The sequence below is a fragment of the Populus nigra genome, chromosome 4 (genome assembly GCF_951802175.1).
Source record: "Populus nigra chromosome 4, ddPopNigr1.1, whole genome shotgun sequence".
NCBI lineage: Eukaryota > Viridiplantae > Streptophyta > Magnoliopsida > Malpighiales > Salicaceae > Populus > Populus nigra.
The window spans coordinates 5,485,777-5,510,978 of NC_084855.1; the positions used below are offsets into that span (position 1 = coordinate 5,485,777).

General features: G+C 34.2%; 2 protein-coding genes across 3 annotated transcripts; one reads left to right on the plus strand and one right to left on the minus strand.

The window, feature by feature from the left end:
* The first annotated feature begins 9,810 nt into the window (after positions 1-9,810).
* On the plus strand, positions 9,811-21,632 carry LOC133692466 (protein translocase subunit SECA2, chloroplastic). Of its 2 annotated transcripts, XM_062113433.1 has the most exons (32): positions 9,813-10,379; positions 10,479-10,613; positions 10,704-10,773; positions 10,887-10,951; positions 11,112-11,232; positions 11,589-11,680; positions 11,847-11,912; positions 12,099-12,163; positions 12,256-12,343; positions 12,506-12,571; positions 12,685-12,800; positions 13,125-13,215; positions 13,348-13,431; positions 13,541-13,633; positions 13,734-13,829; positions 14,018-14,103; positions 14,302-14,380; positions 14,511-14,624; positions 14,798-14,893; positions 14,966-15,029; positions 15,152-15,441; positions 15,818-15,873; positions 16,971-17,088; positions 17,191-17,271; positions 17,814-17,893; positions 18,523-18,577; positions 18,649-18,718; positions 18,840-19,029; positions 19,119-19,242; positions 20,264-20,338; positions 20,411-20,601; positions 21,129-21,632. In XM_062113433.1, exons 1-31 carry the CDS (start codon positions 10,197-10,199, stop codon positions 20,573-20,575), a joined length of 3,174 nt encoding a protein of 1,057 aa, XP_061969417.1. In that variant the 5' UTR covers positions 9,813-10,196; the 3' UTR covers positions 20,576-20,601; positions 21,129-21,632. The 2 variants fall into 2 exon arrangements, with proteins under 2 accessions (XP_061969418.1, XP_061969417.1); XM_062113434.1 differs by lacking the exons at positions 20,264-20,338; positions 21,129-21,632 and having other exon boundaries at positions 9,811-10,379; positions 20,411-20,782.
* Positions 21,478-24,925, minus strand: LOC133692467 (amino-acid permease BAT1 homolog). The gene is made up of 7 exons (XM_062113435.1): positions 24,448-24,925; positions 24,175-24,354; positions 23,842-23,961; positions 23,092-23,283; positions 22,624-22,929; positions 22,353-22,535; positions 21,478-22,203 (listed from the first exon to the last, which is right to left on the minus strand). The coding sequence occupies exons 1-7, from the start codon at positions 24,556-24,558 to the stop codon at positions 21,712-21,714; spliced, it is 1,584 nt and encodes a 527-aa protein (XP_061969419.1). The 5' UTR covers positions 24,559-24,925; the 3' UTR covers positions 21,478-21,711.
* Between the last annotated feature and the right edge of the window lie 277 nt (positions 24,926-25,202).

Sequence of the window (25,202 nt, forward strand, 5' to 3'; positions counted from 1 at the left end):
CTCGACTAATCCCACAAGCCCTAAAGTTAATGATCATGTAAGCCTCCAGTGGCCATCATATGAGCAACCACAGGGTTCGAACATGAGAAGTTTTTTTTTTAATAAAGGTGGATGGGGGCTGCTGCGCTGCCTGGCGGGGCAGATGTGTACTTGCAACGTTTATTTAAATGATGATTATTTCCTTTTATTCTCGTTTCTCCAATTAAAAATTTCTTAAATCAGCTTTCCTTTTATCTATTATAGTGTTTGGCAGTTTTTTTTAAAAGTATTTTTTTATTTTAAAATATATTAAAATAATTTTTTATTTTTTTAAATTTATATATTAAAATGTTCCAAAACTATTATAAAAAATAATTAAAAATTAAAAATTAAAAATATTTTTTGGATGAAAAAACAAACGCTCCAAAGGATGTTTCGCCCGGTATTTCAATAAGAGTTTTCAAATAGTTTGAAGTATTTTTGCTTTGAATTAATTTTTTTTGTATTTTTTAATTATTTTAATGTGTTTTTATTAAAAATATATTTAAAAAACTATAATTTTATTTTATTTTCAAATAAAAAATATTCTAAAATATAATTATTATTACTATCTCAAATATCCACTAAAATTACTTTTCATTTCTTATAACATCGAGGTTGAAGGTGTTAACTGAATTCTATTTCATGATGAGATACATGTATTGATGATTTTCATGATTTTTTTTAATTATATTGTGTATATATTTTTATTTTTATTTTTATTTTTATAAAATCAGATAAGTGTACTTAATTTCTGCAAAGTGACTGTCGGCTAGCCTTTTCTTTTTTGGTGCTATTATAGGCTTCTGCTAAAAGTTTATAGCGTAATTCTTTCCTGCTAATAAACCAGAAGTGGTCATCATTGGGGCCTCCGGTGATCATTTGAAGGCTCCTGTCCCTTAAATTCAAAGTACTCAATTAATTGTGCATCGCAGACGGTCCTTGACCCCATTTTCAAATCGAACTATCAAGTTGAGACTGGGATCTTTCTTGACATCAAGATTTAAATAAATTATTATTTAAATATATTTTAAAATAAAAAATTACCAAAATCACATCAATATATATATATTTAGGTCGTACTGGCAATAGAGTGCAATCAAATCCTAATCGTGCCTTGTTGACAATTCTTAATTGATGCACCATCCCTTAAAACTCAATCATATTTGATATTGACTTGTGATTTAAAATACTGTTTTTTTTTATAAATAATTCATAATAAAAATAAGTTAAAATAATTTTAAGTTAGAAGTATGTGTTAATAAAAATGGTTTAAAACAATTTTTTAAACAAAAAATAATAATATAAGTAAAAAGTTTAATTTTTTATCAAATAAATATTTTAAATCAATTTAATAAACTTTATTTAAGTTAAAAGTTATTTATAACCAAATATATTTAGAATTTCTTTATATATCAAAAGATTAAAAAATAATTTGAATTAATTTACAAAATCATACTAAATATAGCCATGAACATATACTATTTTTTTTCCATGTTCTTAATACATGTTGAATTTTTTAACCCAGTTTTTCTTATTTCTTTTTCTCTCTTACCGTTACATGGAGATTATTCATTCATTTGGCCGGTGGCGGGCACAACCGCCTGCGTGTTAATAATCCCGTGACTGCGCACCTCTCTTCATGGCCACGCTCTCTGCGGCAAGCTAGAGTGAAAACCATAATCGCGAGGCTCCTCATCAGATACCAATCACGTGGTATATATAAATGTTTTGAGCCCCACATCAACGCCTCTCTGATAACGTGGTCCTGAAGATGACAGCCACGTGCCAGCCATATCCTTAAAAAGCTTGAAGCAATTTTGAAAATAGGTGTCTTGTCCACCGGAGAATTGCAAGTGTTCGGAAATGTGAAAGTTATTTTTTATTTGAGAATGTTTTAAAATAATATTTTTTTTTATTTTAAAAAATTATTTTTCATATAATACATTAAAAATATATATATATAAATTTATTTAAAGTAAAAAAATATAAAATAAATATTTCTTTCAAAAATATTTTTAAAATACAAAAATATATCAATAAAGAAGGAGTATCAGTATCCATCCCGTTAGAAACTAGTCGTTCCTTGTTGGCGAACCTTATTTATCTCATTTTTTTATATTCTTTGTCACATTAATCTCCGCCGTTCATTTGAAAACACAAACTACGTCATTCATCGGCATAGCGTTTTTCAATTTGCACTAGATTGAAGAAAACAAAAAAAAAAAGCACGGAGATTTTGACAACAGACGGTCTGACATGTATCGAAAAGGCACCGAGTGGTGGCGGCGGTGGCTTGCCCCGCTGAGAGTCCAGGTTGGATTTTAAATTATCATTGTTAAAAAAAAAAAAGATGACTTGGTGATTCACTGTGACCACTGAGAGGAATCATTGTGGATTTTAACGACGATTCCTCTCTATTTTGATCCCTGTGATTTTTTCACATCGGTCCCGTGATTTTTTTTCTTTTTATTTGGTTTTATAATGTTGTATTGATTTTAAATTATTCTTGATAGTTTGTTTCTTACGCGGGAATCTCATATTATTAAAAAAAATATTTTATCACTATGTTGATATTTAGTTTGGCAAAATAAATTTTGATTTTATTAATTTAAAAATTTTCGAGCTATGGTGATTAAATTTGAATCGATATCAAATATTCAGATATATTTTATACAAAATCATGAACTGATTTACACGGTTAGGGGAAGAGTTTGTGTTTTTTTCAATCATTCAACTTTATTTTTTAATTTGATCATTTTGCATTATATTTATTTAGGATTTGACTTGATACTTTGTCGTGATTGACTAAATATAAGGTTTTTGTAATGTCAATAGAAGACTATGACGCTAAATTGATATTAGATTTGGCAAAATAAAATAAAATTATATTGATGTATAAAAATTAAAACTTAAATATACCAAAATTGAACATAAAATAAACACGGTAGACTATGATAGATGGACAAGATAACTTTGTTGATGCTAACTTGTAAAGGCAAGTCATCATATTCTAATGGCGTGTGTGACTTACTACGACGTCCAAACACAAGCTTACTCAGTGGTGTGAAAATAGTTCGGCGAGGGTTGTTGAGTGGTGTGTTACGTGTATGAGTTAGTGGTGCATGACAGTTTATTTTTCTTTTTTTCTCATGCTTTCTTTTTTCCTTGTGATTCACGCAGATTTCCCATAAAAATTGAAGGTGTCATGTCATTTTGTTTCGTGTTTCAAATCTGATCGTCATTTTTTTTATTGCAATTATTTGCTTAATATCCTTTTTTATTTTCATTTTAATTTTATTATTCAACATTAAATTGTTTTTAGAACCAGACTTCATGATTTTTTTTTCAATGGAGTTATCCTGGTTTCACGTTCTAATTCACAGGTTTGAGAGGTCAGCGTGCATTGACATCAATATTTTTTATACCATTTTTTAACACCTTTGTTTATAAATTTCGTTCCTAAACATTAAATTTATTAGAAATTAAGATTTATTGTTCGAGATTCTTTTTCATTCAACATTAAATTGCTTTTGGAATTGAGCTTTATATTTTTTTTTCTCATTTTGTCTTTTACTTGGTTATCCTGTCTACATGATTCAACCTGTGGAGTTTGGCGGACATGCGTGGGTTTGCTGGTGTGTTTTTTTGTTTTGTTTGATATTTTTTTTTCATTTCACCATTTTATAATTGGATCATTAGTGATTATGTATCATTTTTATTTTTATTTTTTTATACAAGGTTATTATGATCTCACAACCTGAATCGCAGGTTTGGTATGCTAATAAATTAAAAGTAAAATACATTGACCATCGAGAATTACATTTACTTTAAGTTCATAGTTGAGTTTTTGTGCTGTGATTACGAATTCGAAGACCAAGACTTCTAAAACTCAATCCCAAATGAAATAATTAAAAAAAGCTAATTAGATTCTATTCACTCAAGCTGTGATTTTCTTTTTAATTATACACAGAAAAGTTATTCTTCTTAATAATAATAAAAAAAAAAAAACTAAATATGGACGACGGAACACAAGTCAGACATGGAACGTGCAAAAAGAAAAGGATAAAAAAAACGGAAGTTTTTACTTTAAACGAAATTGATTCGAGTTAGGAGCTAGTGATAGGAACAAGGAGCTAAATAAACAATCCATAGGATCAGTCCAAAACAGAAGCCACAGCAAAACGCACCAAAGAGATTGACTGGAAGCGTGGCACGTTGGTGAGAGATACGTGTGAAGGATGGGTCCCGGTGAGGTTAGGTGTAGGTCCGCATCTTCCCCAAATTGCGAGTTGCAACTATATATTCAGTGCTAATTGATTATACTTAACAGGCTATTAACTATTGGTCTGCAACGCGATGCGTCACACATCTGCTTTTCTGTTTGTTAAAGTGTTTTTTATTTTAAATTATATTAAAATAATATATTTTTATTTTCAGAAATTTATTTTTAATATTAATAAATCAGACAAGAAAAAAAATATAAAATAAATTTATTTTATTTTTAAAAATACAATTAAATTTCAATACTGGACACCACCATAACACATGTAAGTGGATGCAACTGTGTAGTTTCACGTGCCAAATAAGTGCTAAAACCCTATTTTAAAAGTAGATCAACTGACCAATGATGTAAGAGGTAATCATAGTTGGATGAACTATCCCATTTATATTAGTATTAGGTGAAAAGATTTTTCAATCTTTTCAAAAAATTAATAATTTGGCCAAATTATCTTTCGGGCATAATCGGGATCTTCATTACTTAAATTATACATATATATTTTTAAAAATAAATTTGTGGATCTTTCTTAAATTAAATGGTTTGTCATTATTTTTACCAAAACTTGACACGTAAAAACTTCCCTTTGACCCCATCTTGGATATTAAATTACAAGCTATATAGCTTTTTGAAATACAGTGTAAACTATGTTTTTTAAAATTTTAATTTTTTTTATATGTTTTGGATTGTTTTGATATGATGATCTTAAAAAATAATTTTTTAAAAATAAAAAAATATTATTTTAATATAAAATATACTTTAAAAAATAATCTTAATTATACTTTCAAATATAAATTAGTTTTCCTGATGAGAAAATTAACGGACAGCGAAGAAAACTCATGTTTTCGAACTACCCTATTTCGCCTGAATTGTTTGAAGAAATCTCGTAAATTGGGACTTTATCTTGTTAGATAAAGCCCCAATATATCATTAATTAATTTCAGGAGATAATATTCATTGCCAAGGGATTAGGTATGTATGTTTTCCGCAGGCGATACTGCTCGCCAAAATTGTGGGTCTTGTAGCCAAGGAGACGCCTCTTGTCTTCTAGCTTGTGGATGATTTTATTTTTTAATGTCTACGTGGTATTCTCAAATCAGATTGTACCCACAGAATTTATATACATTAGCTTAAAAGCAAATTAAAAATTCATAAAATTCTTATTAACTGCTTATTAAACTCCATAACCCAAGATCAGTTAAGAACTTTAAAAAATATAAGAAACCACACCCTTTGAACCATCAAACGAGATAATCCTACGAGAAAACATCAAAACAAATACCTGGACAAATTTTCTATCTACTAGTCAATGCGGAAAGGTTGGACCGTGCCTTGAAGCAAGGCCCTAACTATAAAAAAAGGGGCTGAAAGCAACTCCCAACGAACTTCTTGCCATAAATTACATGCTTAATAAGAGAAGAGACAACTGGGTCGCGCATGGCGCCTCTGCATAGGACAGGAAAGGCAAGAGGTTGAAACCCTAGACTATGATTTGTTTTAGCAGTTAGGCATAAAGATACTTGCTTTGAGTTCTGTGTTCCTAGCTAAACATTGCCGTTAAAATGGGATTTGGATGTCCAAAACGACACATTAACCAGAAGAAAATCAGACGCAGGCGGCGGCAATGGCGAACAAAATTAGAAAAATACCCCTCTTTCCCGCCTTAGTTTTATCAACAAACTTGTCGATTGTCATGTGACAACTGACAGAAAAGGAAACGTAACCTGTCAGTTGGCGGGCTTACATGTTGCTAGGTAATCTGTACAGGAGTTAGCTTTTTTTAATGTAATAGGAATAAAACTGATTATAGCATAAAACTCCAAGGAATCAGAAATACAAGCCATCAAACAATAAGCTTGCTAAATTGTTTAAGTTTACAGGTATAGCCCGTAAATCACCTGCTTCTTTCCTACTTAATCTGGCCAATTCTTTTATAAAATATTTCAAAATCTCTCTTCATGGATATTGTCACGAGGTAATTTTTTGCTCCGTGAATAAACTTGTGCGACAACTTAGCCCCTCACTAGACTCGGTTTTCCCTCAACAATGTCACTCGTGTTTGTTTAACAACTAAGTGTTTCACTCACCCAAGAGGTTTCCCACACTTTCTCTCATTATGTAGACAAGCGGAATACACAAATAGATTGCACAATACAAAGCACACCGAGAATACAAGAAGAACTCTCAACCTTTATTTATCTCGTCAACAAAAGATTACACAATGTTTGCTATGCACAGAATTCTCATGCTACACAATCAAGCTTAAACGCGTTATTTGCTCTCTATGCATTCCTATCTTGTATGCTCTACATCTAAGAGCATCAACAACTATTTATAGCCAAGTATGTGAGCTGCAAGGCACACCCATGATTTTGTATTTTTCAGGATATAGTTGGACACTTTCTCCCTCATATTCTTCGTGATCTCAGCAGCTTGGAGAGCACCCTAGCTATGCTCCCACGTTCTGCCCTCATGATGCTGCCACTTTACCTATGTTCTGCCTCATGATCTCATGATCTAGGAAGACCATGATTGCCACTAACCCACGTTTTGCATACCTACCTGGCAGCCCCATCTGTCAGCTCTTGCTTCGTCAGCTATTAAGTTACTCATATGCCTTGGACAGTCTTTCGTCCAAGTTTTACATCGTGCCAAGTTGAGCCCCTGACTTGCACAAGCTGTTGCGCGCTGCCGAATTCGCATTTGCGTGCAGGTTGCCACTGTCTTCGCTGTCGAATTCCTCGATAGCCCTTGTTCTCGTTAGCCTATGGCCTTGAAGAGTTTTTCTGTCTGGCTTAGACATTTCATCATTAAGCCCATGTTCGCCAATAATCTGTGCTGCTGATTTTTTTTTAACGAACCTACAGCCATATAAATCTACGATGCTGATTTATTCCACTGTTGACATTGCCAACATTCTTAGACACTGTTTCAGACAGCCTGTCAAATTGTGCACCCCTTGCACATTTAACACTGATACAAATATCCTTTAAAGTCACATTTTTTCTTTCCCACTCGAAACTGACTGCTTTTGGAAAAATACTAATCCTTCCCAGTAACAAAAGCACTTTTCGTGACCAAACCACTGACTTTATGGTTGATTTAATATATTTTTAAAAATATATTTTTTTTATATTTTGAAAATTAATTAAAAAATAATATGCATCATATCGCTAAACACATCTTAAATGATACGCGTTCCCGTACGTGATAGCCGACATTAAGAAATAAGAACCGCTGATCCTTTGAACCTCCCCAATGCACCAGTCCCACTGGCAAGGCATTTAAAAATCACACGAACTCGATCAATTAACAGGGCACCACCGCATGAAATTGTAAAAAATCTCCTTAGAATAAAACTACATAAGAATAGCCCCGCCAACTGAAGCATGTTAATTTCTTATTCAAGGGAGATGGGCAATTTAATATTCAAATATTTAGATGTTCAGGTCCGAGGTGATTGCGACTACATTCTGGTTAGTTGCGGGTCACCAGCATAAGTTTTTAATTCTGGACACTGGAAGTAGTGATATCATTCTCCTATAATATTATATTATGATTAAGAATGTAGTAATGATTGTTTTTTAAAGTGTTTTTTATATTAAAATAATATATATTTTTAATTTTTAAAAAATTATTTTTAATATTAGTATATTAAAATGATCTGAAAACAGAAAAAAATAATTTAAAATAATTTTTTTATTTTTTTAAAATATTTAAAACACAAAATAAATAAACTCAAAATACTATATCACTAAAAGCAAACAACTTTTTATGGGTGTTTGATGTTTTTGCCTTTCATTTTAAGGTTTCTTTTTTGGAAGCAATTTGTGCCGATGATGATTATAAGCACTCTAATATAAAGTTGCGGAGGTTGTTTTACCAATTATTTTTTAAAATATTTTTATTTAAAAATATATTAAATTAATATATTTTTTTATTTTTTAAAATTTATTTTTAATATAAACATATTAAAATAGTTTTTAAAAATAAATTTAAAATAAAAAATCAATTTTTTTCTTCCAACACATTTTTGAACCGATTACGAAATTAAAATCATAATAATATAAGGGTGGCGGGCCTATCTTTGTCCTGGGCTAAAGTTCTAGGCAGGTTCTCATGGGCCTAAAGTCTGTTTCAGATTGGTGACTCGTTATGAAATCCAAAAAACACTAGCATGACTGCACAAACTACAATTTGTGAGCGTGTTTTTTTTATATAAAAAAAAATAATTTTTTAAAAGTTTTTTGTACCGTTTTAATATACTGATTTTAAAAATAATTTTTAAAAATAAAAAATATATTATTTTAATACATTTCAACATAAAAAATACTTTAAAAAACAATCACAACCACACTTTCAAACATGCATACAAGTCTATATACTCTTCTCCTCCTGCAAACCTCCAATATTATGGCATGAAAAACGGTGGGATAAAATTGTTCCGTTTCCATTAAATATTAATCCAGTAGCAGAGTCTTAGAAAATGACTATCGACATTTGGTTTTAACTTGCTATCTTTAATTACAGTTGTGATTTCTTCAGTGATTTAACATTTTCTATATATATATATAAAACAGTAGTTCCTAGTAGAAGCAATTTGGCAGTAGATCACTTGGGATAATTAGCAAATGCTGGCAGATTACTCGATATAATTGGTAGATATTATCAAATTTCTTGGCATAATTAGCAGATGCGGAATCAATATATTTAATAAGTTCTTTCCGAGTTTAAGAGATTTAAATATGTAATTACATATCCTTTGCTTGATTCCAGACTAAGACGATCTTGTATATATATATTTACAACATCGTTTTTTTGTCCCTGACGAGATATTTGTATAGCTATTATTATAATATAATTGAGTTATTTTTATCATTGAATAAATATTAATTTTTTTTGATTAATATGGATGTTCGACTAACTTGCTCGTATATTTACTAATCTCACAGATCCTGAAGTTAATGACTATGTAAGTTTCTAGTAGTCTTGAAGTTTGTGAGGCTCCAACTAGTGATTTCTGGAGAGTAAATTTAGAGTCTGATAATTAAGCTATACCTTTTAAAATTAAATATTAATTTTTTAATATATTCTTATAGAGATATTTTTAGATTAATAATTAAAATTAATAACGTGATTTATATGAGAAAAGCGTGACTAAAAACCTTGATATATGCTTAATAAATTCATTATCATGTATAAATCACATGATTGATTTCGATAAATTAATTTGAAAATCTCATATAAATAATGGAATATACATATGATAAAATTATTAGAGATATACCAAGAATCATGTAAAAACATGTTAAATCATTGTAGAAAAATGAATGTGAGCAATGCCAACTTGTGAGAAGTATATTGTCGGAGATAATGTTCTATGAATTATTTTCGTCGCTTTTTTGTTTTAAATTTCTTTTAAAAAAAAGCTAGTAAAAATAAATTGCTTTTGTAAGACAAACGCCATTTTCCTTTATAAATCGTTGTGTTTTTTTTTTTTTCCAGTTCCCAAGAAAATTCTCTCCTCCTGATTCTTCTTCGTCCATTTTCCCCTATATTTCACACAAGAGAACCCCCACGTTCCTGTTAATTTCTTTCCATGCAAATTATTTCCTGCTAAAGATCCATCTTCCCAACATTATGTTAACAACAAAGTATCAGATTAGAATTTCTTGAAATCATTAGGATGGATAATAGAAACATTTGAATTATAAAGGTTGTGAAGTGGAAACTTGAAAAATTATCAGGGGCTAGATTATTTGCTGCGTGGCTACTGGCTACAACGCAAAAACCAACGACAGAACTCGAAGCAGCAAACACACCGGCGAATCTCTAAGGCCCCCCTCAACGCGCACGCACGCACCGAAAGACACACAAACCGAAAGAGGAAAAACCTCACATGGCCACCGTTCCCGCTCTCTTAAACCCTCCATTTCTCCCATCTAAACCACCTAACAAACAAACGGCTCTCTACTACACCAAACCCATCCTCACTCTTCCTTTCTCCTTAACCCACTCTTTTCCAAGGCTTCATAGGCGTCTTGTTATCCGCAGTAGCACTGCTATTAATGTTTCTCTCAAGGTTCCTTTTGCTTTGCCCACCACATGTTCGATAAAAGGATTATCTGAGTTTGTTACAACGATTGTGTGTATTTGCTAACCACGTTTTGCAATATTCTAGGAGAATTTGGGCAGTTTGAAGAAGAGAGTGACTGATTTTACGAGCTTGAACTACTGGATTGTGAAGGATTATTATCGTTTAGTGGAATCTGTCAATGCTCTTGAGTCTAAGATACAAAAGCTCTCTGATGATCAGGTTTGCGAGTTTGTTAATTAGCATTCTAAGTGTTAAAATATGGTGTTTTTGGTCATTTTGGGTAATGGGCCGTTTTTTCTTTTTTGGTAGTTGAGTGCTAAAACTGTGGAGTTTAGGAGAAGGTTGCGACAAGGGGAGACACTAGCAGATATTCAAGCTGGTCTGCTGCTACTGAACTCCTTTTCTTATCTGAATGTTATAAATTACACTTGTTACAGAATGTCAGATAAGAGTTGGAATATGAATTATTTTTCCATATCATTTATTTTACAGAGGCCTTTGCTGTGGTTCGTGAAGCTGCAACGAGGAAACTTGGGATGCGCCATTTTGACGTGCAGGTTTTCGATTACACTCTCTATTACCCTTATACATGCACGCATGGATGTTTGAATCCATGCAGAAGCATATGCATGCTTATAATAGGTTATCATGTATAATTGTGCTATGTTATTGAAATTATGTTGTCATGTTTATTTACGTTGTGATTTGCAATGCTAGATTATTGGTGGTGCAGTGCTTCATGATGGATCAATTGCTGAGATGAAAACAGGGGAAGGGAAAACATTGGTTTCCACACTAGCAGCATATCTCAATGCATTGACTGGCGAGGGTGTCCATGGTATGTTTTATATCCCGAGTTCCAAAAGATAGATATCTGTTTTCTTCCAATTGCAAGATATGCTTAGCTATCTTCCTAGCATTTTAAAATTGGGTTTAAAATTTAGTTGCGTGTTTTTCAGGCTATGACTGAGATGCTTGTTGGTAAAGGATAATCAAAGTATAATTAAAAATAAAAAGTCATGTGCAGGAGTGATCTTCTATGACTAATCACTACGAGGCTTGAACTGTTTTTACTGCAGTTATGAAGCTGTGGTCGTACTGAAATGCACGGAAATTGCTTAAGGGCAGCAGTTGAACAAATTATTTGTGGATTTCTTTTGCTAGATGTATGATTTTGCTTTTCTCTCTTGGCAGTGGTAACTGTGAATGATTATCTGGCTCAACGTGATGCTGAGTGGATGGGTCGTGTTCATCGTTTCTTGGGCCTTTCAGTTGGTCTTATTCAGGTTTACATATGTCACCTAAGATTTTAACATGTACTATGCAATTGCAATTACCTGGGGCTGATTCCAGAGGATATCTTATAAGAGAATCAAAATTAAACAACTATTCATATACTTACTTAGACTGCAAGTTGTTACAGCTTTAAGCTGTAGTTGTTTGCATATGCAGAAGGGGATGGCATCTAAAGAGAGGAGGTCCAATTACAGGTGTGATATAACTTACACCAACAATTCAGTAAGTCAATCCTGATTTCCTGTTGTTCCTTAATGAATGTTGCAAGTAGTCCATTTATTTTCTCACATGTGGTGGCTACTTGAATTTTTTGTTTCATTGTCCCGGTGGAGTTGGCTGGTGATTGATGCCCCTCTTTCGAAGACTTATCTTCTTTCTAATGATAATTGTCATTCTAAATGCACTTAGGAACTTGGTTTTGATTATCTACGAGATAACCTTGCGGGAAACAGTGAACAACTTGTGATGAGATGGTATATATCAAGAGATCATCCAAAGTTCATTTTTATATTATCATTGTGTTTTTTTTTAAACTGAACTATACCATTCAACTGTGTTTATACAGGCCAAAGCCATTTCATTTTGCAATAGTTGATGAAGTTGATTCAGTCCTCATTGATGAAGGAAGAAATCCATTGTTAATAAGTGGTGAGGTGATTATGCCTAGCTCTCCTAAAAGTATCACCAGCAAATCTCAAAATCACCAATATACTAACTGTTTAGCATCACAAAAATGATCTACAATGTTAGAAATAGTTTTTATTTTATTTTATTTTTATTTTTATAGGCTAGTACCTCTTCTCTGTCTATGACAGGCTAATAAGGATGCTGCAAGATATCCAGTTGCTGCTAAAGTAGCCGAGTTACTTATTCGAGGCATCGTGAGTCTAGTCTGCCATCATGCTGAATTATAGACTACATAAAGCTATTTTATACGTGAACCATCATCTATAGTTGAAAAGTCATATGCTTTACCTTTCAATTCTGTCGACAGCATTACTCTGTGGAGCTTAAAGACAATTCAGTGGAGTTGACAGAGGAAGGAATATTACTTGCTGAGATGGCTCTTGAAACAAAAGATCTGTGGGATGAGAATGATCCCTGGGCTAGGTGAATATGGATGTTTTTATTGGCTTTTTTAATGGATATGAGGTGAAAATGCTATTATTCTCTCATTTTTCCCATTAAAATATCTTTTCTCATACCAGCCCCTTCACAAGAACTTACAGACCCATATTGTGGTTTCTGGAAATATTTGTTTGAATTATTTCAAATCGCTTTCTTTTGTTCAGTTTATATTCATTAATTCTTTCAACGGGTTGAGTGTGTCTACCCTCCTGGTTTATTTCTATAGCTCTTTGCCTGGAGAATGGCATATCAGGTCAATGCTATTTCATTTCCTCTTTCAACTTAGCTCTAAGCAAAATATTGCAGATTTGTGATGAATGCTTTAAAGGCTAAAGAGTTCTATCGACGGGATGTTCAATATATTGTTAGGAACGGGAAGGCTCTCATAATCAATGAGGTATTTATTCAAAGTTTGATATTGTATGTTTTTCTTACGTAGAAGAACAAGTAACTGTTACTGTTGATACGCCAGTGCAATTTGAAGACTTAAATAAGGTAATCAGATAGAAGAACTATAAAATTTGTGCAGTTGACAGGAAGAGTTGAAGAGAAAAGGAGATGGTCTGAAGGTATTCACCAGGCTGTTGAGGCTAAGGAAGGTCTGAAGATCCAGGTAGAACTGGATGTTTGGAAACTGTTAACTGAAGTTCAATATGCAATAATTACATAAAACATGTTCTTTTTATCCAATTGAAAGTTGCGGTTTTTCAACACTTTTGTAGGCTGATTCAGTTGTTGTTGCACAAATCACATATCAATCACTGTTTAAGCTCTACCCAAAGCTGTCAGGAATGACCGGGACTGCAAAAACTGAAGTAAGCATAGTTGTATACGGGTCACACTCAAAGATATATGATTGCTTTTAACTTAATAGTTATCAATGCAATTTTGAAAATTTCCATTACATCATTGCAGGAGAAGGAGTTTTTGAAAATGTTCCAGGTGCCAGTTATTGAAGTGCCAACAAACCTACCAAATATCCGTAAAGATTTACCCATACAAGCTTTTGCGGTAGTTGTTTTTTTTTTTTTTTAAATATCTCAAATTCATTTTCTTTTGATATACAACAACTTCATAAGAATTGAAACTTATTTATTTATTTATTTATTTCAACACCAACTAGTTTGGGATTGAGGCTTTGTTGTTATTTTTGTGCATCTTTCTACTTAATCATGCTTTTTGTTTGTGAATTCTATTAGTCTGCTCGCGGGAAATGGGAGTATGTTCGGCAAGAAGTCGAGTATATGTTCAAGCAGGGCCGTCCTGTTTTAGTTGGAACCACTAGGTAAATCATCAACAAAAAACACAAACAACTCCTTCTATTGTCTTTTTACATATAACTGTAGATTTTCTTTTTCTTGCTTTAAATCTAGAAACAATAAAATAGGAAGAGGAAACATATCTGAAAAGGGCAGTGCACTTCAATTTTACTGTTTAGATGCAAACAGTTTCATGAATTTGGCCCAGTTCTTTCTTAATGCAGTGTTGAGAATTCTGAATATCTGTCTGATTTGCTTAAGGAATGGAGAATCCCCCACAATGTTCTGAACGCTCGACCAAAGGTTTGATAAATTTGACCACCAAATGCTGCATAATTGATGCACAGTTTTCCATGCCAGTTACATGCTTGTGTTATGGCATTTGTTTCAGTGTAATTTTTTGACCAGTTTGTTTCATAATATTGTCCATCAGTATGCCACAAGGGAAGCTGAAATTGTTGCCCAAGCAGGACGAAAACATGCCATAACCATTTCTACAAATATGGCTGGCAGAGGCACTGATATAATTCTGGGAGGAAATCCAAAAGTAAGTGTGCGTGCTGGATGTCTGTCTCTTTTTTACCGAATGATACATGGGCAAAAATTTTACCGACACAATGATTTTGGGTAACTTTGCAAGACTTGGATTTCTTGGTTGGAATGTCTTTTGATTCCAGTGAATGACATCTTTCACTGCATCTCTGGTCTCAATATATGTAGATGCTTGCAAAAGAAATTATAGAGAACAGGGTGCTCCCTTTTCTTACACAAGAAGCTCTTAATGCAGAAATCGACCACGAGATATTTTTACAAAAGGTGATTTCTTGTGGTAACTATAAGTTACTAGCACAATCCTTTCAAAAGTTTTAATCATTCTATTTGGTGTAGGTATTGTCAGAGATAAAGGTTGGATCAATATCATCTGCTCTGCTAGCAAAGACAGCACTAATGGGTTTGTGACTCTACATGGAAGCTTTTTTTCTGCTTTGTTTAAGACATCGTATGCTTCTATATGGAGATTTGCATTAAGTAATCTGGTGCCTCTGTCTTGATTTTGAATGTGAATTATTCCAGCCAAGTATGTCGGAAAAGGTGAGGGTAAGAGCTGGACGTATCAGGAGGCGAAATTGATTGTATCAGACTCTGTGGAAATGAGCCATTCAATGGATGCAAAAGAGCTCCAGCAGCTTGCTAATGAGCAGTCTGAGATGTACGCTCTTGGCCCAACTATATCACTTGCCTATCTGTCAGTGCTGAAGGATTGTGAAGTACACTGCTTCAATGAAGGGTCTGAGGTGAAAAGGCTTGGGGGCCTCCATGTGATTGGAACATCTTTGCACGAGTCTCGGAGAATTGATAATCAGGTGAGTTATCTGCAATTACAGTTTCAGTAGAAGCAAGGATTCTAAATTTATCCAATTTTTTTGGCAAGATGGATCATTTAGTCGTGTCACAAAAGTTATTCCCACATATAATGCTCTATGTGAATTTATTATCTGAAAAATTTGTTTTCTAGAACCAAGATACTTTCTACCAGTGGGATACATAATGTGCTCATATTTAGCATACTGGTCATTTTATATGCAAGTTGTTGTCTCACCATTGAAATGTCTTGTTTCGGCTAGCTGAATTAGAGCTCAACTTCTTCTGATTGACAACAAATATCTTGTTTTCATGTTATTTGTTAAGTTTCAAAACATGGTTATAAGTTCAAGATTGTGATTCCATTTGTCAAACTAGCTTCGTGGAAGAGCAGGAAGGCAAGGGGATCCTGGTTCTACCCGGTTTATGGTCAGGTACCACTAGACTTGTTTGTTAGTCTTTTTATCTTGATTTGTTGTTCTTGAATAGTTTCTCAGTATACTAATGTGCCTTTCTGTCATGAAGTCTTGAACAACAAATACTTTGCTAAATGAAATTCTAAGCATTTAGTTATTGTCTCGGGACATAAGAGACATAAATAATTGGGACATAGGGCCATGTCCCCCTGTTAGAGACAAATTTATTTTATGTCTGCTTCTCAGTCTCTTCAATCAAACATGATTTTGTCTCTTTAAAATTTATCTTTTTTGTCTTAGAACACTAACCAAACGCAATCTAAATAACACGTGTGCTATATGATATTGAACCTTTTCTAGAAACTCATTATGACAGTACCATCTGAAGCATTTCTAGGTGATAAGACATCATGCAGAACTAATAATTTGGAAAACTAATTCTACGTTAAACAAATAGAGGGTTTTGACCTGTACAGTACTCTACAGCTCTCTCGTAGTCCGCTATCTTCTTACCCTCACTGTACTGATGCTCTTCTTTTATGCTTCCCCTATCACAATGGTGCTTTTATCTGAATAATTGTTTGCTGGAGCATCAACGTAACAAAAGACCGGCCTTGTATATTTTAGGGCAAAGGACACATTTATCCCCCAACCATCACCCAATTCACAATTGGATCCTAACTAAAAAAACCCCCCAACTGGGTCCCCATTAGAAGTTACCCTATTACCTTCTCCTTAAAAAATGGTGGACCAATTTGTCTTAAAGTGATGGTTTTGTCGTTAATTTTAATGGTGGGGGTTAATATGTTTGATAGATGAGGATCTGATTAGGAATTTTTTTTTTCTGGGATCTAGTTGAGAATCATGTGATTGTTAGTGGACAAGAATGTCCATTGCTCTAAATTTTATCACCCGTGACTTATCTTGAAGTTGAGGGAAGTGTATTTATTATTTTCTTTTTTGAACAATAATGGAACTTTGTCAATAACATTGTCAATGAGTAGAGGTTTAACATCACAAAGTGTGTGTTTGGTATGCATCAAATAAATGTTTATGATGTTCCATTATTGTTAGGTGTTTTAGCTAATTATTGAGCTAATTCATTTTTGACACAGCTTGCAGGATGAAATGTTTCAAAAATTTAATTTTGATACAGAGTGGGCTGTGAGACTTATCTCAAAGATTACTAATGATGAGACTATACCGATTGAAGGTGATGCAATTGTAAATCAGGTGATTATTTAGCTTATGTGAACAAACACTCTTTTTCTTTATATGATGTCGTTCTAGTGGTCGAGTACTTTATTACTAACTTGGAAATGAAATAATTGATAGCTTTTATCCCTGCAAATCAATGCGGAGAAGTACTTCTTTGGCATAAGAAAGAGCCTAGTTGAGTTTGATGAAGTATTAGAGGTATGCATAGAGTATAACATTTACCTTATTTTAGCTCTTGCTGCTGTCACTTGCACAATGACTGGATAATTGATCTTGTTATATCCCCTCATTTGACATAAGGCAATCAACAACACGAAGCCACCTGTTCCCATTCATATTAAGTTCATGTTGATAAGGAAATTTTTCTTTTCAAGATGATTAGAATGAATAATTGCATTTTCCGCAATAATTTTTACCTTCCATGGACAGCATGGTATTAAACTAGATGCAGCAGATTCTGTTAATCCTATTTATGGAATGGAAACCATTTAAACTCTTTGCTAGCAAAGTTTTAGTAAATATTATCTAAATATTTCATCACAGACTGACAAAACCATAAAAAGATATTTGAAAGCATTGGGTAGTTGATAGTCACTGCAAAGTTCATTTATTAGAAGCTAATTTTAATTGCTTTCCATCAAGTAATAAAGGAAATATCCCAATGATCAATCAAATCAGACATTCAATTGAGTCATAGCATAGGTCTCTACTGTTATTGATTTGTTTCTTATTTTCATCAGGTACAAAGGAAACATGTTTACAATCTTAGGCAATTGATTTTAACCGGAGACAATGAAAGTTGTTCTCAACATGTATTCCAGTGAGTGCCCTTTTGACTTTCAACATATTTTGTAACTTGGACTGCTATTTGCATTTTCCATGCATGAGAGCTCTGTGGTTGTTTTTGCATTGCTATCATTGCTTTTATAAGGTATACTTTTGTGCTTCACACAGTCCGAATGAAGACAATTCAGGGTGTTAAAACTTCTTGCTGTGGTTGTTATCTATTGAAATTCTAATTCAATCTGCACACTGGCATTAATGACATTCAGGTTTGATCCTCCACAATGAACATGCAATAATAAATTCCTCTCATATCCCTCCTCAGGATAGTAGATAGTGCTGTGTTGTGTGGTTGATTGTATGGCATAGTCAACAGAATGAAAATGAAATGTTGAAAAAAAATATGAAGTCAATAATGTCTTTTCATGTTGCAATCCTCCAGATTTGTGAGGGCCAAATTTGAGATGGGAAGACCTGATACCAACCTGAACACTGAGTGGTAGCTATTTTAGTTGGTTCTCGCCTCATGATTAATTTTTGTTGCTCTGTGCATCTGTGAGCTCACATGCACCTAAATTTTTGTGAATTGTTAGCTCGCATGAACACTCATTTTTGCGAATTCTACTTCGAATTATCTGTTTCCATTAAAACAAAGTTGTTAATTAGGTACATGCAAGCTGTGGTGGATGAAATTGTCTTTGGCAATGCTGATCCGCTGAAGGTAGTTGCAATTTCCCTGTACATGTTACCTTTAATCACAACTTTCTTCTATTGATTGTTCCTCATTTATAGCATCCAAGAAGCTGGAATCTGAGTAAGCTCTTAAAGGAGTTTATAACTATTGGGGGAAAGCTACTGCATGGTTAGTTTCTTATCTGTATCCTTCTTTACTCAATATGTTCAGCTAATTTTGTCAGCAAGTAATTTAGAATTATAGCCCACTATATTTCAAGATATATCGTTCTTATATGGAGTTTCTCCAGAACCATTTGTAGGCATCAGCGAGGAAGCCTTTCTGAAATCTCTCTTACAACTACACGAATCAAGTTCTATTAATATCAGCAACTTTCACCTTCCAAACTTGCCGAAGCCTCCAAATGCTTTCAGAGGAATCCGCAGGAAGACTTCTTCATTAAAACGATGGCTTGCTATTTGTTCTGATGATTTGACTAAGTCAGTGCAATCTTAATAAGCCTTATTTAGTTTCATTGTTTCCAATTCAGTATGTTGAGTTCTATGATCCACTGATAAGTTTAATGTAGGAATGGGAGCTACCGGACAACAACCAATCTTCTTCGCAAATACCTTGGAGATTTTTTAATCGCTTCATATTTGGATGTTATACTAGAATCTGGTTATGATGATGCATATATCAAAGAAATTGAGGTAAGCTCCTCTTTTAAGTGCTTCCGTCATGTGGATGAGAAACCTTTGTCCTGTTTGATTGCTGTTTTGAAAAGCAGAAAACTGGTTTCTGGGTTAGAAAAGATGTTGTGCTCTCTTTCCAGTAACAGTTTTCTGGAAATAATTTCATTAAAAGAACCCTGTTTGTTAAAATAGGTAAAAGATGTTTTTGTGTAACAAGAAATGAAAACAATAACCAAAAAGCCCTTTGTTTGCAAATGAAAATGGGATCAAGATGAGTTAATATTATTAACAAAGAACTTGAGACCTTGAGTGCAAATTTTTATATTTCCTAGAATTTTCTCTAGCATCTGGTATCAGTTTGCTTTACTCAAATTTGGTGTTTTGGTTCACATGTGTCGTTCCCCCTCCTTAGCTATTGTGTTTGGGAGTTCAAATCCAAAAACTTGTAACTTTCAGATAAGAATAAGTGCTGCCACATTAACTGGGTTTATTGAGTGCATTTGGCACAGTTTTTGGTAGAAGCTAATTTACTGTGACAAATCTCTTTTAAATCTCTCACCCAAACCCTCTCTTTTACAAAACTACTCTGTTTGAGGTGAGAAAACAGTCTCCTAAATTATTGAAAAGAATAATGGAAAAGGATTGAAAATAGTTAACACTTTGATCTCCAATTGTGGATGTATGAGAGCAAGAAGGAAAGGAATCAAATTCTGATTGAGGGTGTGGATGGAGTATGGTTTTCTTGAGAACTGAGAGAGATGCCAAACTTTTTTAGTCAAAAACCCTGAAGATTTATTAATATTACATTGAAAAATTGTTCATAATAAAGATTTACTGATGTTTCAGGGAGTATGGTTTTCTTGAGAACAGAGAGATGCCAAATTTTTTTAGTCAAAAACCCTGAAGATTTATTATTATTACATCGAAAAGTTGCTCACAATAAAGATTTACTGGTGTTTCATCAGAAGCACTGTTTTTTTTTGTCAGGCTTCATAGAATTCCATGTTTAGTTCCCTTATTTTTTAACTATTGAATACAGAGAACAGTTCTTCTGAAGACTCTAGACTATTTCTGGCGGGATCATCTTGTAAACATGAATAGGCTCAGCTCAGCGGTCTGTATGATTTTGTTAATGTATTTCTCATTGTCTTTCTGAATGACTTAAACTGACTGAGAACCCTGGCAGGTGAATGTAAGAAGTTTTGGGCACAGGAATCCTCTCGAAGAATACAAAATTGATGGTTGTCGGTTTTTCATCTCAATGCTGAGTGCAACTCGGAGATTAACTGTTGAAACACTTCTGCAGTATTGGTCATCTCCTACAGAATCTCAAGAACTCTTTGTATCATAAATGTCAGATTAATCATAAAGCGGAAGGTATATATCCTCCTCCTCTGTGTTAAACGTCAACCCTTGTTCAGGGGAAATTGTTTTGATTCTGTTAACACTGTTTAAGTCAATGTGCCCCATAAAAACAAATAATTGCTTCGTTTCCACTGTAGCTGGATCAAGGATGTAACATTCTTTCTTTAATGGATTAGTGTTATGTTTGATGTCATGGTCATGGTAAGAGCTTTTCTTTCACCGCTGGAATGAAAATAATATTTGGGTTCAAGAACATGTTAGAGTCTTCAGTGTTGTATTATTTTGGATGAGACGAACACAATGAAGCTGTCTCTTCCAAAAAAAAAAAAAAATTCCCGGCGGTGCTCCTCTTTCTGGGAAAGAAACCAGGATTCACTAAAGAATATTCTCAAGGAATTCCTTTGCATCAGAGCAGGGGTAGCATATTTCAAATATTAACACTCTCTTCCCCTTTCTAACTCTAAAATTTTCTACTGTCTTGAGTTTTGTGTCAATATCCAAGTCACCGATGCATTAAGTGCTCTTTGTTTTCCTGGCAGAGCGAGGGATTACAGCATGATGTCTTGCCACATGTATGTATCAATCTTGGGTGGGATCACTTATCCCTCGAAATGAAACAGGTATGCGTTTCGGTGCACTGTACAGAAGCGGTAACATACCACCTAACTGGGCAAATTGCATGCGAGATTTTATCTAGGCGCTTGTGTTAATAATAATAAAAAGAGTTTATACCGTTTTTTCACTGTTTCCTTTTTAAGATTATTGGTCAAGTGTAATTCTAAAAAAACAAAAGATTGTGGGCAAACTGTATGCATAGAATACCAAACCACACCAGAGATCGCAGTCGTCATCCCTCGTCTCTAGGTGATAACTGTCAGGGTTCCATACTTAGGGAAGAGGCTGGAATCCTCTAGTTTTGATTCAGTTCCATTACTGCTAATCAGTGCTGTCCATGTTCATGTTGTATCCTTACAAAAATATTATTGAAATTGTAAAACTTTTCGACATTAGACGAACAAATACAAGTTTAACATTGGGAGAAATTGACGCTGAGCTGTTTCTCCAACACAATCGGAAGATATAATGTGGATGGACAAGTCCCTTGGACTTTAGCATCAAGCCTTAAATATGACCATTTTGTAAATCAATATTCCTTACGGGTCCCTTGAACCATTTTCTAGCATCAAACGCCCACCAAAGCATTATCAGCGTCAAAAACATGCCAACGGCTACTGGTGCATAGTTGAAAGTTTTCCACTGGATGGGGTAGAGAGTTGGCAAGAGGAAGGCTGAACAAGTGTAACATATCCATAAGAACGCTACCAAGCAAATGGGCCTTCTTGCTCTACCCAAATAAAAGGGTCCTGGTTTGAAGTTTTTCTCAGCCATGACAAGCCTTGCAAATATTGGCACGGCATAGCCTCCAACCCAGCCAATTGTGCTTATTGATACAATGGCTGTGAAAATCACATCAAGCTTCAGGATGGGTAGTCCAAGAATAATGCTAATGGCAGCACACAGCCACACAGCATTTGTTGGAACCTTGTACTTTGGGTGAATTTTTCTCCAGATAGGTGAAAATGGGATCCCATTGTCTCTTGATAGCGCATAGACCTAAAAGGAATCGTGTGAGTGCCACCAGAAGAAATACTTGTTTGTCAAACCAGCAAAATTTTAGGAACTGAAGAAGTTAGTGAAATATAGCTGCTAGATGTATTTTCAAATCCCATTTTAGAGAAGGGGAACGAGATTCGATCTCTTACCACTCTGGCAGCACTTGCTGTTACTGAGAGCCCACAGAAGAAGAAGGATCCCCAGATGATACATTGAAAAACTACTGCTCCAGTTGAATTATGATACCTTCCATGGAATGCATCATAGATTATCTGTGCTGGTACTAGTGCACCAGCAGTCTCATTGTTCACATCGTACAAATAGTTAAAATCCTACAGTAAAATCAAAAGCCTCATGTCAACATAAAACCATCTTTATGAAAGAACTTCCGGTAGGAAAATAACCCAGTAGAGAGCATACCTGGATACTGAAGGTAAGAGCCAAGTAATATGCCCCTCCAAAAACAGAGATAATGCCAATACTGGAAAGAATTGCAGCAGGGCCTGTTCTATCAGCACCTTTTGTTTCTTCGGTTAAATGAGCCGCGGTGTCGTAGCCATATAGGCAGTAGTTGCTTAGCAGCACAGATAGAATGACCGCATAAGGTTTACTGCTTATTCCAGTTGCCTCGGGTGATGTTTCGAAATGAGTGAACACAAAAGAAGCAGATTGTGTTTGTTGTGCCACCAAAGGAAGCATTACAATCACTGCTAAACCCCCAATCACCTGCACGTTTTCATGAGCAAGCAGTCCTATTGAACTTAATAAGATTTCTTTAATTTCCTAGGAGGAGGGGGCAAATTGCATGAATTGAAGACCCTAGAGTGCTTATGTACGGAACCCTTTGGAAGGGAGAAGAAGGAATAACTAGAGAGGCAGCAAATTAACCTGCCACCATATGGAGATAATGCCAAGGAATGCAATGACTTGTAAAGCGAAGCTGTTGAGTACTGCCCATGTGATAGTGAAACCAATATACATACACAAGAAAACACCTCTTGAAGCGAAGTAGCCTCCGCCCTTGTTGTTTCCTGTGGCGAGAAAAATAATCATCTGTAGTGCTTGGGCTCCTGAATATGCCTGCAATGCTAGGTATTAAATATTTGGAACGAAAACATGAACAATTCTAAGAATGCCTCCGTTTGCAAGTTCATTGCATATCATTGCATCATCACCATTCATACAACAGTGAAAATAATTCAATTAGCCGATATCAAGTTCATTAAAAAGTTTTATCAAATAAACGGGGAGGTGAAATTCGAACTCGTAATTATTTGGTCATCAAGATTCTGATATCATGTCAAAGGACCTTCTCAGCCTAATAGGTTAATCTGTTAAATAAGGTCTCAGGATATGATTTATATTATTCTCTAACATACCCTTTCAAGTAAAAGCCCTTTAAGTTTGAAACTTACATATACCCACATTAACTTGTGTTTAATTTTTTATCAAATAAATGGGGTGGTAAGATTTGAACTCGTGACCGCTTGGTCATCAACACTCTGATATCATATTAAAAAATCATCTCAATCTAATAATTTAAATTGATAAATAAGATTTCATAATATAATTTATATTATTCAGTATAAACTTATTCACCAAATCAAAAATAAGCATTGTGTGTTTATACAGACATGCCTGAGTACCGATTCCAGAAACGGCACCAATGGTCTCGAGCCAAGCGCAGCACCAGGATGCAAATGGCCCCCACTTGGGTCCAGCCAAATGAGCAGCCCAGAAGTAAAGCGAACCCGTGGTCTGTTAGTGTTTTAAGAAAAGTCCGTGAGAGAAAAAATGAACAAATTATTGACAAATTTTATTTATAGGCAATGATGGACAATATGGAGGTCTAATTCCTTGGTGTAAATAGAGGCAAAGGCACTCTGTGAGAGACGAACATATATATATATATATATATATATATATATATATATATATATATATATAGATACAAGAAATCAAGATGTATACGGGGAAAGAAGAGCAAATCTCAGCCATGGCAAGCCCAACAAACCAAGTGAAGAAAGTGACAACAACCCATCCCCATATCAAGCTTGCAGGTCCTGCATAACGTAGGCTTGGCCCATAGAGAGGTGTCCCAGTAAAAACTGCCATGCTCGAAAATGTAATCGCAAGAGTCTTGAAAAATGTCTGCAAGAAACCAACCATGAAAAACATATGAATCCATACATCAAGGTTGTCAAAAAAAGAAGAAAAAAAGGGAAGATTATTAATATGCGAAACCATTTCTCTTCTGAGTTCTTGCTTGTATCCGAGCTCATTGAGACGCTTCTCTGCAGAATCAATTCCGAAAGCTTTTTGATCCATGCTAATATGCTCTACTCCTGAACCCATAACGAAAACTAGCTAGCAACGATAACCAGGTTGTTCACCAAGGATAGGAGATAGCTAGAGCTGAAACTCTAATATTATTTGACATAAACTGTAAGTTGCTATATGAAGGATTAGGTTATATGTAGCTGTAGTTTGAATACATGTCTCCATGTTCTTTGGCTGTTTTGAAATAGTCATAACCAGAAGGCATGCTAAGACCACGATTAACAATATCAAATTAGTAAGCAGCAAGATGAAACGATGACCTCGGAGCGCAATATCATTCCATGTGGGAACCTATCCTATTATATTGGTGAAGGCAAAAGCAAAGATACTCTTAAGAACGACTTGTTTAACTCTCTTACCTTCTTTTCGGCACTTCTCTCTTGTCTTTAATTACTGCTAGAAGTCCACCCTCAACTTTGAAAACAAGACACACTGGAAAACTCAGTTTTAGATTTGTAATTTAGTCAGTCAACATTTCTGTAGAATAATATTGATTTTTTGTTATTTTATTTTTAAATATGGCCGCCATTATTTAATACGTTCGCCTTTTCTTTGACAGACCGGGTTTCTCTCGTAATTTATTACTGTTTTTTGTCGGGATTGCGATATAATCGTCCCTCTATTATATCAAAATCTTGTTTTATTTATTTATTTATCAA